The sequence below is a fragment of the Lotus japonicus genome, chromosome 2, assembly GCF_012489685.1.
Source record: "Lotus japonicus ecotype B-129 chromosome 2, LjGifu_v1.2".
Taxonomy (NCBI): domain Eukaryota; kingdom Viridiplantae; phylum Streptophyta; class Magnoliopsida; order Fabales; family Fabaceae; genus Lotus; species Lotus japonicus.
The window spans coordinates 57,786,369-57,802,600 of NC_080042.1; the positions used below are offsets into that span (position 1 = coordinate 57,786,369).

Consider the following 16,232-nt stretch of genomic DNA (forward strand, 5'->3'; position numbering starts at 1 on the left):
CAGCGTGGAAAAAAAACCTGCCATTTGGACTTTTCCGTTTCAGGGACCAACGACAAACTCAATCAAGGACTCACTTGACCGATGATGGCGATTTCAGGGACAAAAAAAATACCATTTTCAAAGTATGAGGACTGAGTTGTAGTAAGTGAACACATTCAGGGACCAAAATGACGGTTTAGTCTTTTCTTTGCATTAATGGAAGGAAAACTGACACCACTGTTTATGTGCAGTTTTCCGTCCCCCACCACTTTCACCCCTCTCCCAAACACATCAAGATTCTATTTTACACCCATTTTCCTGTCTACCAACTTACATCCTTCCATATATGTGCAGTTTACCATCCCCTCCATTTTCACCCCTCTCCCAAACAAATCAAGATTCTATTTTACACTCATTTTCCTGCTACCAACTTACATCCTTCCATATTACTTTCAAACAAACACAGTGTAAGGCATCACACAAGTGAATATATGTATAACTTCAAATAAAAAAGTGACATAAACGGATGAGACGTTGCAGTGAAACTTGTCAAAAGATCCATTTGTTATAGAAAATTACTAACTAACATTCACTTTAACACTCTATGCATCGACAAATCTGATACAAAATCTTGTTAGCTGCTTGTTGAATCAATGTTAACACTTCTTGAAACTACTGCTGAATGCTAAATGATTGCTAGAGAGAAATAACTTTAATCCACACACACACAGATATTGATTAGTGTCCATCAATCACAAAAGAAACTAAAATTATATCGAGCATGAAACACTCAATTTAAACATGACCAAACCAAAACTTGTAACCAATGACTGTAAAATGCAATGTAGAGTCAATTGAGTTGAGATAATCTTACATTTTCAAAAACTAAATACTTAAGGGTTAAAAACTATAACCGTCCCTGAACTTTGGGCGAGATTTGAAAACCGTCCCTCGCCGGAAAATTATCTGAAAACCGTCCTCAGACTATTGAAAACTAAATTGACCCGTCCCTCCGGCCACCATCCCTCCGGCGAGCACCTTATGTGGCACGCCACGTCATTTAATGAGATGACGTGTAATATTTTTTTTTTTTAAATAATAACAATTAACCCTAAATCCCAAATTAACACAATTAACCCTAAATCCCAAATTAACCCTAAAGTCCCAAATTAACTGTAAACAACAAAATCAACATCTATCCTTTCTGTTATAGCTTTCGTCCGAATCCCATCCCTCTCCCTTGCAGTTTTTCATCCTTGACGAACACGAAGAACAAGGAGACAAGGCTGCGATCTGGGTAAGGTGATTCGATGATCTGAGGACGAAGTAGGCGACAAAGAGCACGAACATCGAAAGAAGATTTCCAGGTTTGTAGTCTACTCGTATCGCTTAACATTTTAGGGTTTCGAATACGATTTGTGAGTCCGTAATGTGTTTTTGTGCCTTTCATTGCTAGTTGTGTGCTGTTTTTACTTGGTTTCTATTTTGGAGTTGAATCGGATTGTTGCTATTTTAGGGTATTTGTGTGCGATTTGGGTTTAGTGATGCTTGAAACTATGCATGTTTGTTCATCACCATTGCTTGTTCTTGACATGTGTTGTTATGCATTTTGTAGGATGAGTTTCAGTGTGCTTGTTCATCACCATGGGGTTTTCGCCAGGGAGCCACACTGGCATTACAAAGATGTCAAAATCACTAAGGTTGGTGTTGATAAGGATAGGTGGGGTTATTTCGAGTGCCTTGATACCGTGAAGGACTTGGGGTACACAAGAGGGAAGTTCAAAATTTGGTGGAGGACACGCGATGATATTATTGCTCACAACTTCAGGCCTGTATTGACTGACAAAGATGCCATGGACCTTGCAACATTTGCTATCAAAAACATGGGTGGTTCTGTGCATTTGTTTGTGGAGCATACTGCTGATGAACTGCCCTCTAGTCCAATGGAATTGCTGAGGTTCCTTGATGGTAGAACTCCTCATCTTGCCTATGCACCAACATCAACTAAGTCTACAAGTATGCCTTTGAAGCCTCCTTCTAAGTGTGCTGCAGCAGCAGCTAAGGCTACAACATCAAATAAGCCTTTTAAGCTTCCTTCTAAGGCTCCATCCAAGCCTAGTCCTTCATTATGGGCTCCATCCAAGCTTACTCCTTCTAGCAGGCCTCCATCCAAGGCTACTCTTTCAATGAGTTCAACTGGAAAGAGGCCTGCTCCTTCAAAGGTTGCTTCATCTGCAAAGAAACCTGCTACTTCCAAGGCTACTCCTTTATTCATGGCTCCATCAAAGGCTAAGGCTACTCTTTCATTCATGGCTTCATCTGGAAAAATGCCTGCTCCTTCAAAGGATGTTTCACATGCAAAGAAACCTGCTCCACCCAAGCCTACCAGAAGGTCATATAGGATTATGTGCACTGTTCCAAAGACAAAGCAGAAGAGGCTTCCTGTTTTATTGGAATTGTCTAGTGATGAAGAGGATCAACCAGAAGTACAAGAAGAGGTGCTAACACAACTGGATAATGATATTGCTTATGATGGAGAGGGTGAGGCAGAGAACCAGGATGAAATTGATGCAGATGTGGAGGTTGAAGGTAAGTCCATAAAACTCACCCTTTATGTGCATTAATACATACAATAGTTGTTTCCAATTAATGATATTGTTCATGATCCAGAAGTTGTACCTGTACTTGAACCAGAATTACAACCTCAAGTTCAGGCAAATGTGGAGGTTGAAGGTAGGTCCAATAAAGTCACCCTTTATTTTCATTAATACATACAATAGTTGTGTAGAAGACTTACAATGTCTTTATGTTTGAAGGCCCTGAAGTTGAGGTTCCAGTTAATGATGTGCAAGAAGAGGTGATGAATGAGGGGAATAATGATGTTCAAGAAGAGGTGATGAATGAAGGGCATAATGATGTGCAAGAAGAAGTGATGAATGAGGAGAATAATGAAAATACACTTGATGGAGATCCTACTTCAGGTAGTGATGATTCTGAACTTGATGTGCACTTCAGTGACAGTGAAGAGGAGAGGACACAAGGTATTGATGATGGATTTCAATCAAACACTGTTGGTGTGGCTGAAGCACTTTTGAATGAGCAGTTGAGGAAAATGACTGATGAGGATTCTAATGTGCATGTTGTACAGAATGTGGATGAGGAAATTGGTGGATTTCATGGTGATCATGACATGGAAGCTGGTTGGGAGAGTGAGGAATTAAATAGCATGTCAGAAGGTGACAGTGATGATTCTAATGAACCTGATAGGAGACATCTGCAGTTCAGACCTGAAGATATGAGGCCAGAGTTCAAATTCAGGGTGGGAATGGAATTCACTTCATTGTAGCAGTTTAAAGAGGCAGCTAAAGACCATGCTACACTTACTGGTAGGGGAATCACTTTCCCAAAGAATGATTTTGACAGAGTTAGGGCAGTGTGTAAGAAGAAAGATCAATGTCCTTTTGTGATGTTGTGTAGCAAGGTTGGTGGAAAGCAGACATTTGCAATCAAGACTCTGATTGCTCCTCATACATGTGGCAGAGTTTTTAACAACAAAAGTGCAACATCCAGCTGGGTTGCAAAGAAGGTGGTTGATAAGATGAGGGGTTCAAGGAAGATGAAGATCAATGATGTGGTTGAGGAGATCAGGATAGGTTTCTCAACTGGAATAACAAGGTACAAAGCATGGAAAGCAAGGAAAATGGCCTTGGAGATGGTTGAGGGAGATGCTAGCAGGCAATACTCCTTGCTTTACAGATTCAGTGCAGAGCTGAGGAGGGTATCCCCAGGTAACACATGTAAGATGCAACTAGAACACCCTACTGGGGCTATTCAACCAAGATTTGGGAGATTCTATATGTGTCTAGAAGGCTGCAAAAGAGGATTTTTACAGGGGTGCAGGCCTTTCATTGGCTTAGATGGGTGTCATTTGAAGACACAATTTGGTGGGATTCTGTTATGTGCTGTTGCAAGAGACCCAAATGACCAATATTTTCCATTGGCATTTGCTGCTGTTGAGTCTGAATGCAAGGACAGCTGGGAGTGGTTCCTTGATTTACTTTTGCATGACATTGGTCCTGATAGAAGGTGGATCTTCATATCTGATCAGCAGAAGGTAAGTCAATAAACTGACCCTTTATTTGCATAAATACAATAATTGTCAATGAATACTTAGCATCTCTATGTTTGCAGGGCCTCATGTCATGTTTGGAAGGATATGAGCACAGATTCTGCTTGAGGCACCTTTATGCCAACTTCAAGAAGAAGTTTGGAGGTGGGGTTGTGATTAGAGATCTCATGATGGGAGCAGCCAAGGCAACATATAGACAATTATGGGAAAATAAGATGAATGAGCTGAGGGCACAAAATCAAGCAGCATGGGAGTACCTTATTGCCATACCTACAAGGTCCTGGTGTAAGCATGACTTTAGCTTCTACCCTAAGTGTGATGTGCTCCTAAACAATCTGAGTGAGTCCTTCAATGCAACCATCCTTCTGGCAAGGGACAAGCCAATCTTGACTATGATGGATTGGATTCGAACTTACCTAATGGGTAGATTTGCAACTCTGAGGGAAAAGTTTCAGAAATATAGAGGAGAGGTGATGCCCAAACCCATGAAGAGGTTATCAGTGGAGATAGAGAAAAGTGCATACTGGTTTCCTACATGCAGTTCAGAGGATAAGTTTGAGGTTAAGTTCATGGGTACTAATGGTGATAGCTTCATTGTAGACTTGAGGGCACAGTCTTGCACTTGTAATCTGTGGGAGTTGGTAGGAATTCCATGCAGGCATGTTGTTGCATGCATATCATACAATGGTCTAAACCCAGAGTCCTTTGTGCATGATTACTACAAAAGAGCGGCTTATGAAGCAACCTATGGTCATGAGATCAGTCCTATTAATGGCCAGACAATGTGGGAACCTACCAATGACCCTGACATACTACCACCACTGTTTAAAAGGAGGCCTGGAAGACCTAAGAAACTGAGAAGAAGGGACCCTTATGAAGATACAGAGCAGACACATCTACACAGAGGAGTTGCAAGGCACAGGTGCAGTAGATGTGGGCAGCATGGACATAATACAAGGAGATGCACACTTCCCCCACCTGTAAATGAAGAAGGAGAAAATTCTCAAGCACAAAATGAAAGTCAGGTCATTAATGAAACTCAAACACAAACTGAAACCCAAGCACAAAATCAAGTTCCCACAGTAAGTATAATTCAATTATAATTGACATATGAACTGAAAATTGAAAATTGCATATTAACTGAAAATTGTATATGCATATGAACTGAAATTGCAGGATGGAGGAACCTCTCAAGCTGGGCCTTCTCAGCCTGGGCCATCTCAGGTTGCTAGACCACCTCAAGTTCGTAGGTGCAGCAGATGTAAGCAAGTTGGACACAATTCAAGGAGATGCAGTCTTCCTGTCATAACTCAAACTGCTACTTCTCAAGCTGTTCATGTAAGTTTATTGTATACTTGACAGATCTAAGGTCATATACAACAAATCATTATTCTAAAACAATTCATGAAATTGCAGGATGGAGCCTCCCAAGCTGTGCAATCTCAGGTTGAAGATGGAGCAAGAACTCAGGTCGAAGGTGTGGCGAATCTGCCAGGATCTGGAGCTGCATCTCAGGTTCATGGTGGGGAAGATCTGGCAGCTGCATCTGCATCTCAAGCTGTATGAGGAGGAATGATTGATGTAATTAGGGCTAATTACTCTCTGTTTTGTTTTGGTAGCACATGGGTGCTCTTTTTGATGTACTTTGCATAGCACATGTGTGCTCATTTTGATATACTTTGGACACCATATGGGTGGGTTTTTCTGATGTAGATGACATTCAATGTGGACCACAAGTTGTGATGTTATGTTTTTTATTGCAAGTGGGATGGACCACTTTTTCCTATTGGGATCAATTTAGTCAATGAGATTCTCTTCTCTAATTGCTGTTAGCATTGATTAAAGGTTATAATATGCTTTATTTAAGTTATTTGTGCTTTCTAGGCCAGTAAAGAAATCAGAAACAATACAGGGACAAGGGAATACAACAACTTTTTAAAGACAACAACAACCATACTTTTGTCATTACTTTTCAATACCAAAGCTGTTACAGTTGAAATTTTGTCAAGCTTACATAGTGCTATTGCAACCACAACCAACAAAGATGCATCAACCTAACTAGTCACAATTCTACCTACTTGAATTTCCCAGAAGTGAAGAACAACCCTAATCCTACAACCCACAACAGCACAGCAAAGCCAACACTAAAAAAGGCCACATTATTCTTCATGGTTTCACAGTCAAGCTTCCTTTGCAGTTTGTTGTTCTTCTTCTTGCTTTCTTCCAATTTTCTGCTCAATTCATCATGTTTCCTCTTCAAATCCTCCAATTCATGCATTATTTTCAGTAATTCAAGGTCTGGTTGTCTTTCAGCACCTTGCCCTTGGACAAAATCATCCCACAAGAAAAACCCACAATCTTTAGATGTCTGCAAATCAAAAAGAAAATCATCACACCATTGAATTCGAGGTAAAACAGAACCATGAAGGGGTAGAGGAGTATGATTTACCTCGAAATTCCTGCATCTCCAGAACCTCCGACCTGGGTTCTTAGGAGTGTGTGAGGTCAGGTGCAAAATCAATTCTCCACACTCGCAAGTTCCTCCAGGAGGCAATGCGTTCAGAGAAGAAGCACGAGAACCAGTGGCAGAAGTAGAAGAAGTTGTTGGTCTTCTCATCGTGTTGCTCGTGTTGCTCGATGGGAGAAGCAGAAGTAGAAAACGGAGAACACGATGGGAGAAGAAGGTGAACACGATGGGAGAAGAAGGGGAACACGAAGGGAGAGCAGAAGAGGAAGAAGGGAAACACGAAGGGAGAGCAGAAGAGGAACATGATGAACCCTAACTCAGATTTGGGGGTTTTATGTGTAGATAGATTTGGGATTTAGGTAAAATTAGTGTTAGATAAATGGTTGATTTAAGGTTAATTGGGGATTTAGGGTTAATTGTTATTATTTAAAAAAAAAATATTACACGTCATCTCATTAAATGACGTGGCGTGCCACATAAGGTGCTCGCCGGAGGGATGGTGGCCGGAGGGACGGGTCAATTTAGTTTTCAATAGTCTGAGGACGGTTTTCAGATAATTTTCCGGCGAGGGACGGTTTTCAAATCTCGCCCAAAGTTCAGGGACGGTTATAGTTTTTAACCCAATACTTAAAAGGGGAAAACACAAGGTGAAACCAGCTACTACCAATTACATTATATTATGGCATTAAACAACACAACCACAAACTAAATCACATGATTAGCTTCCATACTAATACTTCCTAGAAGCTCTCATGAACATAAAAATGAAAAAGGAAAAAACTACGAAGACAGGAAGATATAAATCTCAAATTCAGATCAATGATACAAAATAAGAAAACCCCATAAAATTATCTACTTTCAAAGTTACAGAATATCATCATAAGCAACAATTTCCCTGCCCCTGAAAGGCGCTTCTAGAACTGAAGTACCCAACCTATCCTGAATACTTTTGGTATTCCCTATAGATGATGCGAGTCTATTACCCCTTCCATGCCTTCTCAAGGGCACCTCAGCACGCACAAGCTTTGACATGGAGCTTTTATCCTTGTTATTACCAACTCCTTCCCTCCACATGGCTAGAGGGTCAGTTGCCCACAGAACCTGAACCTGTTACACACACCATAAAACCAATGTCTTTCAAATTTCCCGCAGAAAGTACTAGAACAATGCAATTAACCCCTTCCCCCAATTCCAAATGAAAAAAACTAAACAGTCTTCAATTCAACTTTCAATCTCTATTTTGTTTTAAACTTTCAAACTTCAACCAAATTCCTTACGTTTCAGGCTGTGTTGCCTTAACTACATACACAGTTATCAAGCTCTAAGCTATTAAGTGGAAAATACAATTAGCCCCTTTCTCCAATTCCACATGAAACAAACTAAACAGGCCTTCAATTCAACTTTCAGTCTATACTCTATACTGTCTGTTGTTTTAACTAAGATTCAAACTTCAACCAAAATTCTAAAAAATTAGGTGGAAATTTTGTCAAATACGCTCAGTTTCAAGCTTTAATAGTGTTGCCTTAACTTCACAGTCATCAAGCTCTAAGCTACTAAGTGAAAAATGCAATGAACCCCTTCCTCAAATTCTTTTCTTAACTTAAATTTCAAAATTTAAGCTGCAATTGATGCCTTAATTACAAAGTTCTAAATTTTTTATCAAGCTAGGTTAAGCAGAAATTTGCCAATAAAGTGCAATTTTAGCCTTCACTATTACTGTCTTCAACTTCAAAGTTTCAAACTTTAATCAAAATTCGAAACATACATACTGAAAATTCGCCAATTTTGAAAACAAATTAGAAAACCCTAGGTGACAAAAAAAACGCACCTTTTTCGAATTGACGGTGATTCCGAAGGAAGGGTCAACACCGGCGGCGATGGCGGCGTCAGCGGAGTCCTTACTCCGGTAGGTGATATATCCGACGGCGTCGCGGTCGATGCGGATGCGAGAGATGGCGCCGTAGATCTCGAATCGGGACTTGAGATCGAGGACAGAGCAGTCGATAGGGAGACCCATTACGACCAATGCTGACGGCGGTGACGGCCTAATCGAGGGTCTCTCCTCCTCCACGGGCTCCGGCAGGGGGCGGCGGCGCTTGGAAGCTTGGCGGGAAACATTGGGTCTGTCCCGCTTGCGACTCATGGTTGTGTGCGTGGATTAGAAAGTCAGAAACGTATCTTTCTAGTTCCAACTCTAATCTAATGTACTTTTGATGGTACTTTCAACTTTCAAGTCTAATGTTTTATTGTCAAAAACAAAAGTAATGTTTTTTTTTTATCTAATGTCTTATTTTAATTAAATAAAAAATAGATTGATTGACCTAGCAAAACAAATTCGGGTAAATAGCCAAGTTGGTCCCTGAAAGTGTCCGCCGCCTTCAACTTTGTCCCTAAACTTTCAAAATGACGCCCGTGGTCCCTGGATGTGTCAAATCTCCTTCATCAGCAGTCCCTCCGTTAAAAAATGTTCACGTCCGTTAACGGAAGTGTGACATGGTTTTTTTTTTTAAAGGCTGATGCTGGTGTGGCATTTAAAACCAGAAAATAATAAAATAAAATAGTTAAATTGAAAAAAAAAAAACAACTTCAGAAAATAAAAAAAATCTAACCCTAAATTAGTCTTCAATCATCTCACCCTCTTCATCATCACATCAACACCTCACCTGAACCTCCTTCCATTCCCACCACTGCTATCGTTACAAAGAAGAGAGAAGACGAACCGACCAGCAAACAGAGCGTGTGAGAGGGAACATGGACGCAAAAATGGAGTCGATCTCCGTCTAGGAAGCGCCCACACGCCGCCGGGGAGAGAACGAAGGGTCAAATCGCCGGCGAGAAGGTTGAGTCTAGGTTTCCCGGGGGGTTGATACAGTTTGTGCGCTTTACAACTGTTCAGCTGAATTAGGCTCTCACCTCTTTTTAAATTGTGGAGTTTCATGGAAGATTTGGTTGAGAATTGGAGGGTGGCTGGGATTTCTCTCTGTTTTTCCGCTCTTTATGGGAGACCATTTCATCCAGTTGGAGTGATTTGGAATTTAAGAAATGGTTTGGTGTTCTGGGAGGAGGCTTTTGATCTTGAAAAAGCAATTGATCTAATCCAATTTCGAGTTTGGTTGTGGCTCAAAGTGAAGGGGAAAGATTCCATGGCTTTTTTTTTCCGATGGTTTGAAAATCCAATTGCTTGTTTGAGCTCCTTGTCTATCAGATAATTCCATTTTGTTTCATTTGCTACATTGTGGCACGGGTGGTGATGTGGATATAATTGTAAAGGATCTAGAATTTCATCAGGGAGGTTGAAGATATTAGAAGAAGGAATGTTTTTGTTCAAGGAAATCTTTGGGTCATGTGACCTTCATCAGGTAGTAAATGTTGCGGCTTTGTATTTCAAGAACTTGTCAAGATACCTTCATTTTAGGATACATTTCAAGGGGGGTGATCTATCATTGGTATATATATCTCATTCTATGTAAGGTGTTGCAGCAACTTTGCTGATTTCACTCATTTGTGCAATTCCTTTCATGGATTTGCTTTACTCATGTATTTTCACTTGTATTAAGGGCTTGGGGCACCCCTTGTGCTCCCTTTAATACAATCTTTGCTTATAAAAAAAATAGAGAAAGTGGGCATGCTGTGTTTATGTGTTCTTGGATTGGGAGTGGAAGGGTTTGTTTTGAATTCCATCTCTCTGTTTTTTCTAGTTCAATTTTATTGGGTTTTTCTCTAGGTTTAAATTTGTCTGTGCTGCAAGAGACATACCATCTTCTCAATGATTTTGGGTTGAAGGATTTTGGTTTTTGGAAGGGAAAAATGGTTGGGGTGAGGGAGATTGTGAGAGGGAGGGGATGACGGTGGGAAGAAGAAGAAGGATGAAGAAGATGAAGATGGAGAGAGGGTGATGGTGGTGGGGAGAGGTAGAGGAAGATGGGGAGTGAAAGAACTTGTTTTCAACCATAGGGACTACATTGAAAATTTTAAAACTTTTCCAACATTCAAGGACTAAATTGAACCATTCCTAACGTTTACATGTCACATCAGCCTCAGCCTTTAAAAAAAAAAGCCATGTCACATGCACTTCCGTTAACGGACGTGAACATTTTTTAACGGAGGGACTCCTGATGAAGGAGATTTGGCACTTCAGGGACCACAGACGTCATTTTGAAAGTTTAGGGACGAAGTTGAAGGCGACGGACACTTTCAGGGACCAACTTGGCTATTTACCCAAACAAATTTTGATTAGTGTTTTCTGTTATGAATAATTTGGATGATCATTATGGGTTAAGTCCAAGCTCATGTAACTCGGTCTTTCATCCTTATTCACCCCTATAAATACAAAGGAGATGCATCAAGATGAGCACCTCTCATTCCACAATTTGTATCACTTTTGCTTCTCTCTTCTCCTCTAAGTACCACACCCATGTGGAAGGTTATAATTTTGTTTCTTCTTCTTCCTTCTCTTTTTGAAGATGAATCCTGAAGATTCATGACATACAAGTTTTTAAGATGAATCTTGAAGATTCATGGAATAAGAATACATATTTTATTTTTATATTGTAGATCATAAGAAAGAATAAAAGGAGAAATCAGGAGATTGTTGTAAATATGCAGTAAATTAGGCTTGAGAGTTTTCCTAATTTAAAGAGATAATGAAAACGGTTTCAAGATTTGTTTTGGAAATAAATTTAGTAAGGAGTAATCTTAGGTAAATCTTAGATAATTATGTCAAATCTTTTAACATTCAGTTTTAAGATTAAAAAAAAACACAACAGAAGAGAAGTTATAAAATGGAATGACACGTGATTTTTTTTAAATGAGAATTAACATGAGAATGACACGTGAATTTTTTTTATGAGAATTAACCTGAGAATGACACGTCACTGAGAATTAACCTAAGAATGACATGTCACTAAATCAGGCTGATAGAAGTTCTTCTTTTCTAATATACTAGTGTTTTTTTACCCGTGCGATGCACGAGTCGTATTTTATATGTAAATCAATACGTTGATTTTTAAAAATATAATAAACAAAGATGAAATATAAGAGTCTGAAATGCAAAGTAAACGATTGATTAACTAATAAAAAGATTGGTTAACGAAATCTCAAATTCTACAAAACATATAAGGGGACGAATTTGCCATATTTGATACATCAATCAATACGTTTTTTTTTAATATATTAGACAGATGAAATATAAGTGCTTGAAATGCGAAGCAAACGACTGATTAACTAATAAGAAGATTGGTTAAAGAAATCTTAAATACTCCAAAACATAAAAGAGGATGGTTTTACGGTGTCTAATAAACAATAGCAGAAAAGCACAAATTTCAATTTAGTAAATGTGAAAGAAACTTCTTACTTATGTTGGGTTGAATGTGCTTTCAAGTTGATCACGACTTGAATCCAAACACACCCTTATTTGACCGAATTCTTATAGTTGTGTATCAACATTCAAGTTAATTTTGGTGTTTTTTAAATAAAATATGGCAAAAGAGGGTGCTTCTGATTTTTTTCTTCATGGCTTCAATTTCAATAATTTGTGAAGACCAGAGTCAGAAGACATTAAGGTTATCCTTGGAATGTACTATGTTTTACCCGGCCTGATCCCTGATAAAATAGTTGCAACAATTATATATTGAGTAAGATGAGTGACTCTCAACCGGGTCCCATTACACAAACCGGCCGCTTGGTCTATGTTTCGAAGAAGCATGATCGGAGCTCCAACTTTCAATATTAGTATGTGGTTTGGAATTCCCGAGCACTGAACGTCGTTTAAAAACTCAGAGGTGAACCATTCTGCGTCAACTTCATAATTTTCATCCGATCTGCATGGGTTATCATAGCTCAAATACTCTCTCTCGACACCAGGAAGCTTTGACAACATGTAGTTATTGACTTGCTCAACACTCTCGAGGGTTGCGGCAAGAATTACTCTTTCTTTATTATATGGCTTAATTGCAACTTTGGTCCCTGATGTTTACCAATTCCACGATTTTAGTCCCCCACCTAATTTAATTACACAAATGGTCTCTGACTTTGCTGGCAGTCTGCAACGTTGGTCCTACCGTTTGTTTGATAATGGAGGAGGTTTATGTGGATGGTCACTTATCTGATGTGGAAGTTGAATTGGAGAGAGAAAGAGACCAGCAACTGATTCAACCTTCTTCCTCGCCTCTAGGGACTCGTTCGTTCTTTATCTCTTCCCTTTTCGCTAAATCTCAAGTTTCGAAACATCTTCCTCACTGTGCTCTATTTTTTAAGGAGGAAGAGGGTAGAAGATGATCGTTGCAGGTCTCACGTGCAACTCGCGTGCTTCCCTCTCTCTTCAGTCCTTCTTTCTCTCTCCAATTGGACATCCACGTAAGCCTCCTCCGTTAACAAATAAACGGCAGGACTAACATTGCAGATGGGCAGCAAAGTCAGGGACCATCCGTGTAATTAAATTAGGTGGGGAACAAAAATTGTGGAATTGGTAAACGTCAGGGACCAAAGTTGCAGTTAAGCCTTATTATATTTACCCATTGAATATCATTTTTCTTTTTCCTTGACGTGAATCTCTTATAAATGGAGCATGATCGCGTTGGATTTTATTTATTTTAATATTTAATATAATCACTTTTAAAGCATAAATTCTAGTGCTTCGCGCAACATCATCTTATGACAGACCTCTGTCCCGATCGCGACACGTGGCAGAGGTAGAAATAACAGCCATCAAATCTCTGTGTCCATGGTAGCTCTGTGGACCTTCAGCACCAGATCAGATCCTTTTTCCTAGAATTAACATTAAATAAATAATAAGATAAATTAAGATAAAATCAAGAAATAAACAACATAAATCCTAATCAAATCTAAAATTTAAGAAAGTACTAATTAAAGATAGATAAAAACTATCATAATCTAGCAAATTACAATTAAAACTCATAAAATCCTGAATTAAATAATAATACGAAAAATTCAATAAAAATACCATAAAAATTAATTAATACTCTAAAAATAAATCTAAAATAAAATAAAAGACTCACAATAAAAGAGAAGTTATCTAATGGAATGACACGTGGAAAAAGAAATGTGAGAATTAACCTTGTCTGGACACGTGGGACAGAATGCATTAGGAGTTGACACGTCACCAATTTTCTCTTTTCCATTAATTTTGTTTAACAATATTATAGCCTATTTAAAAAATATATTTACCTATTTAAATACTTTGATATGAACTAAGATTTAAATATATTTAAGATTTTTAAATTAGCCAAGATATGGCTAATGCAGTATCATAGATAAAAAAAGAAAATCTTTTAAAAAAATATCTATCAATATAATTATTTTAGAACATGATAATTGTTTTTAAAAAATAAAAATAGAATGCATTCGGTTGTTATCTCATTGGATTTTATCTGAAATTTAACATAATATCTATCATTTAGTTTAGAATATAATGATTGTTTGAAAAAATATAATGATACTTTTTATATAAAAAAAGAAGATTTAAACTTTTTAAATTAGCCAAATGTTCCATCATGAACATTGAGATGAGGTGTGGTACCTAAGATGCAAGGAACGTGACGCAAGATTTCTAGAGAGAAGTGAGAGTGTAACCGCTCAGAGAGAGAAAGTAATTGAATTTCAAGCTTGTTATTGCATAAATGAGCTAAGAGTCCTTTACAATTGGTATCCCTCCCCTATTTATAGGTGGGGGAGTTGGGCCTAGCGCCTCTAAATCATCCTAATGGGTCAGTTGGGCCTTCGGGACAAGGGCTCAAGTCCCTAATGTAATTCCCGCCTTAATCCAGCGCCCCTGGGCGAGGGACCTTCTTACCATTCTTTCCCTTCTGCCTGTCGTGCTTTGACATCTCTGGCTTAAAAACTACCGCACCCACAGGCTTCCAATATTTCGACTATCTTATTGCTTTTCCCCGGCGACGACTCACCAGTTTCCTTCTCCTCGCCCTCTTTTTGTCCTTAGACCACTCGCGCGCCTCATCACCTCTTTTCTTGCCATTGCTTTGCTGGGCGGTGCGCCGATCCATTTCTTGAATCATGATTCCCTTTCCCTTTTCCTCATATCGCCCCAAACTCGAGAGACTCGATTTTCTGAACATTGGCAGTTCCCAACATTCTGGGTCTTTTGAGCTCCAACTGAAGAGGTCAAAGTTGTCCTCTACCAGCTTCTCTAAACATCTCTCCTGTCTAACCGTGAGCCTGGGCTCGATCGCCAACACCCCCTGCTGAATTTGTATGCTTCTAAGTCTGCGACCACACCTGCCCAACGCTCCTCTGCACGAGCGTCCGTAAACTGCCCGTCCTTACCTGTTCTGCCATCTTCCCTGACCTTTCCTGCGCCGCTCCCTGGTCTTGCCATCCTCTTGTCAACCCCCTGCTTTGACCCCCTTGCCTGCCTTGATTTCCTTGGATGATCTCAACTTCATGACACATGTGCCCCTCGCCAGCTCCTTTCTTTCCATACAAGCTGAGACAATTGTTGTAGCATTCTCTCGCCCTCCTTTGGTCAACTACAATCTTTCCCACTTTTCCACTTATCAGCAGATATTTCACCGCTAGATGTGCCATCGAGATTACCGCGCATAGGCGATTGAGTTGTTCCTTCCAATGATGACGTTATAGGATGCCACAACCTGCAATATAAGATACCTTACACGGAGTAGCTTGGCGTTATCGTCGATACCAAAGACTGTGTCCAGATCCACATATCCGCGTCCCAAACTTGCTCGCCCGAGAAGCCTACCAACGTTCCTGTATAGGGCATCAGGTCTTTGTCCGTCAATCCTAATTGATCAAAAGCATCCCCAGAGATGATGTCAGCGGAGCTCCCTTGGTCCAAAAGAACCTGTCGCACGTTAAAGCTGTTGATCCTTATCATCACAGCCACCGGATCATCTTTGTGCGTCCTGATCCCTACGAAATCGGCCGACGATATCATAATATCTGGATGCTGGAAACCGAATGGCGTTTCGTACTGTTGCACTGATGTCACTGCTCTCACGTGCCTTCGCCTCGCCGACGCTGTATCTCTGCCCCCGCCGAATCCACCCGCAATTGTATTTATCGTACCAACTGGCGGCTCAAGGTCTTTATTAAAGGTTTCCTCCACCCCCTTCTTCCTTGTGGCCAGTGTTTCCTTCTTGTCAGCAGTTGGCGTGTGCCTGCGGTCGTCTCGCCTGCGGTCATCCTACTGACGGCCCCCTTTGTACCAGTTCCCTTGCTGCCGCTCTCCATTCCACCGATCGTCACAGTCTTTCATCTGCGATCGTCCCGCTCGAATGAGCCTCTCAATCTCGTTCTTTAGGGTAAAGCAATCTCCCGTGTCGTGGCCTGCCGAGCGGTGGTACTCGCACCACTTTGTTTTATCCAAAGCCACTCGGGGAGGGTCGGCCTCCTTCTTGCCTTCATCAACTGCATAAGTTGCCTTGACCTCTCGAAGCAACTCAGTCAGATGGGCATTAAGACTCTTTCCGGACTCCTCTCGCCCGCGACGGTCAGCTTGATACCACGGTCTGCGGCGCTCAAAGTTTTCTCTCCTAGGATACAATGGCTCCTTCGCAGTCTTTTCTCCTGTCCTTACCTTCATGTCTCGCTTTTTGCTGCTCTCTCCCCTTTCCTTAGTTCGTTTTTCTTCGTGCGAAGCGTCCCCCAGCTCACTGTCTT

The 16,232-nt window shown here is 40.2% G+C and overlaps 3 protein-coding genes and 1 long non-coding RNA gene across 4 annotated transcripts; 2 read left to right on the top strand and 2 right to left on the bottom strand.

Moving 5' to 3' along the window:
- The first annotated feature begins 1,535 nt into the window (after positions 1-1,535).
- Positions 1,536-3,325, top strand: LOC130736714 (uncharacterized). The gene is made up of 3 exons (XM_057588507.1): positions 1,536-2,568; positions 2,650-2,712; positions 2,796-3,325. The coding sequence occupies exons 1-3, from the start codon at positions 1,536-1,538 to the stop codon at positions 3,323-3,325; spliced, it is 1,626 nt and encodes a 541-aa protein (XP_057444490.1).
- Positions 3,326-5,019: 1,694 nt separating this feature from the next.
- On the top strand, positions 5,020-5,892 carry LOC130735490 (uncharacterized). Its single transcript, XR_009018472.1, has 3 exons — positions 5,020-5,190; positions 5,285-5,446; positions 5,525-5,892. It is a non-coding gene; the product is annotated as an uncharacterized LOC130735490 (long non-coding RNA).
- Positions 5,893-6,182: 290 nt separating this feature from the next.
- On the bottom strand, positions 6,183-6,725 carry LOC130736715 (uncharacterized protein At4g04775-like). The gene is made up of 2 exons (XM_057588508.1): positions 6,558-6,725; positions 6,183-6,476 (listed from the first exon to the last, which is right to left on the bottom strand). Exons 1-2 carry the CDS (start codon positions 6,723-6,725, stop codon positions 6,183-6,185), a joined length of 462 nt encoding a protein of 153 aa, XP_057444491.1.
- Positions 6,726-7,223: 498 nt separating this feature from the next.
- Positions 7,224-8,785, bottom strand: LOC130738506 (uncharacterized protein At1g27050). Its single transcript, XM_057590495.1, has 2 exons — positions 8,404-8,785; positions 7,224-7,682 (listed from the first exon to the last, which is right to left on the bottom strand). Exons 1-2 carry the CDS (start codon positions 8,716-8,718, stop codon positions 7,440-7,442), a joined length of 558 nt encoding a protein of 185 aa, XP_057446478.1. The 5' UTR covers positions 8,719-8,785; the 3' UTR covers positions 7,224-7,439.
- Positions 8,786-16,232: the final 7,447 nt, after the last annotated feature.

Bases quoted from the DNA above. Each gene is read 5' to 3' on its own strand.
- LOC130736715 (XM_057588508.1), bottom strand. From the start codon at position 6,725: ATGAGAAGACCAACAACTTCTTCTACTTCTGCCACTGGTTCTCGTGCT. The intron at 6,477-6,557 runs GTAAATCATACT...TTTGATTTGCAG, and splicing joins GGAGATGCAGGAATTTCGAG to ACATCTAAAGATTGTGGGTT.
- LOC130738506 (XM_057590495.1), bottom strand. From the start codon at position 8,718: ATGAGTCGCAAGCGGGACAGACCCAATGTTTCCCGCCAAGCTTCCAAG. The intron at 7,683-8,403 runs GTGCGTTTTTTT...TGTGTGTAACAG, and splicing joins TCACCGTCAATTCGAAAAAG to GTTCAGGTTCTGTGGGCAAC.
- LOC130736714 (XM_057588507.1), top strand. From the start codon at position 1,536: ATGCATGTTTGTTCATCACCATTGCTTGTTCTTGACATGTGTTGTTAT. The intron at 2,569-2,649 runs GTAAGTCCATAA...TTCATGATCCAG, and splicing joins TGCAGATGTGGAGGTTGAAG to AAGTTGTACCTGTACTTGAA. The intron at 2,713-2,795 runs GTAGGTCCAATA...TTATGTTTGAAG, and splicing joins GGCAAATGTGGAGGTTGAAG to GCCCTGAAGTTGAGGTTCCA.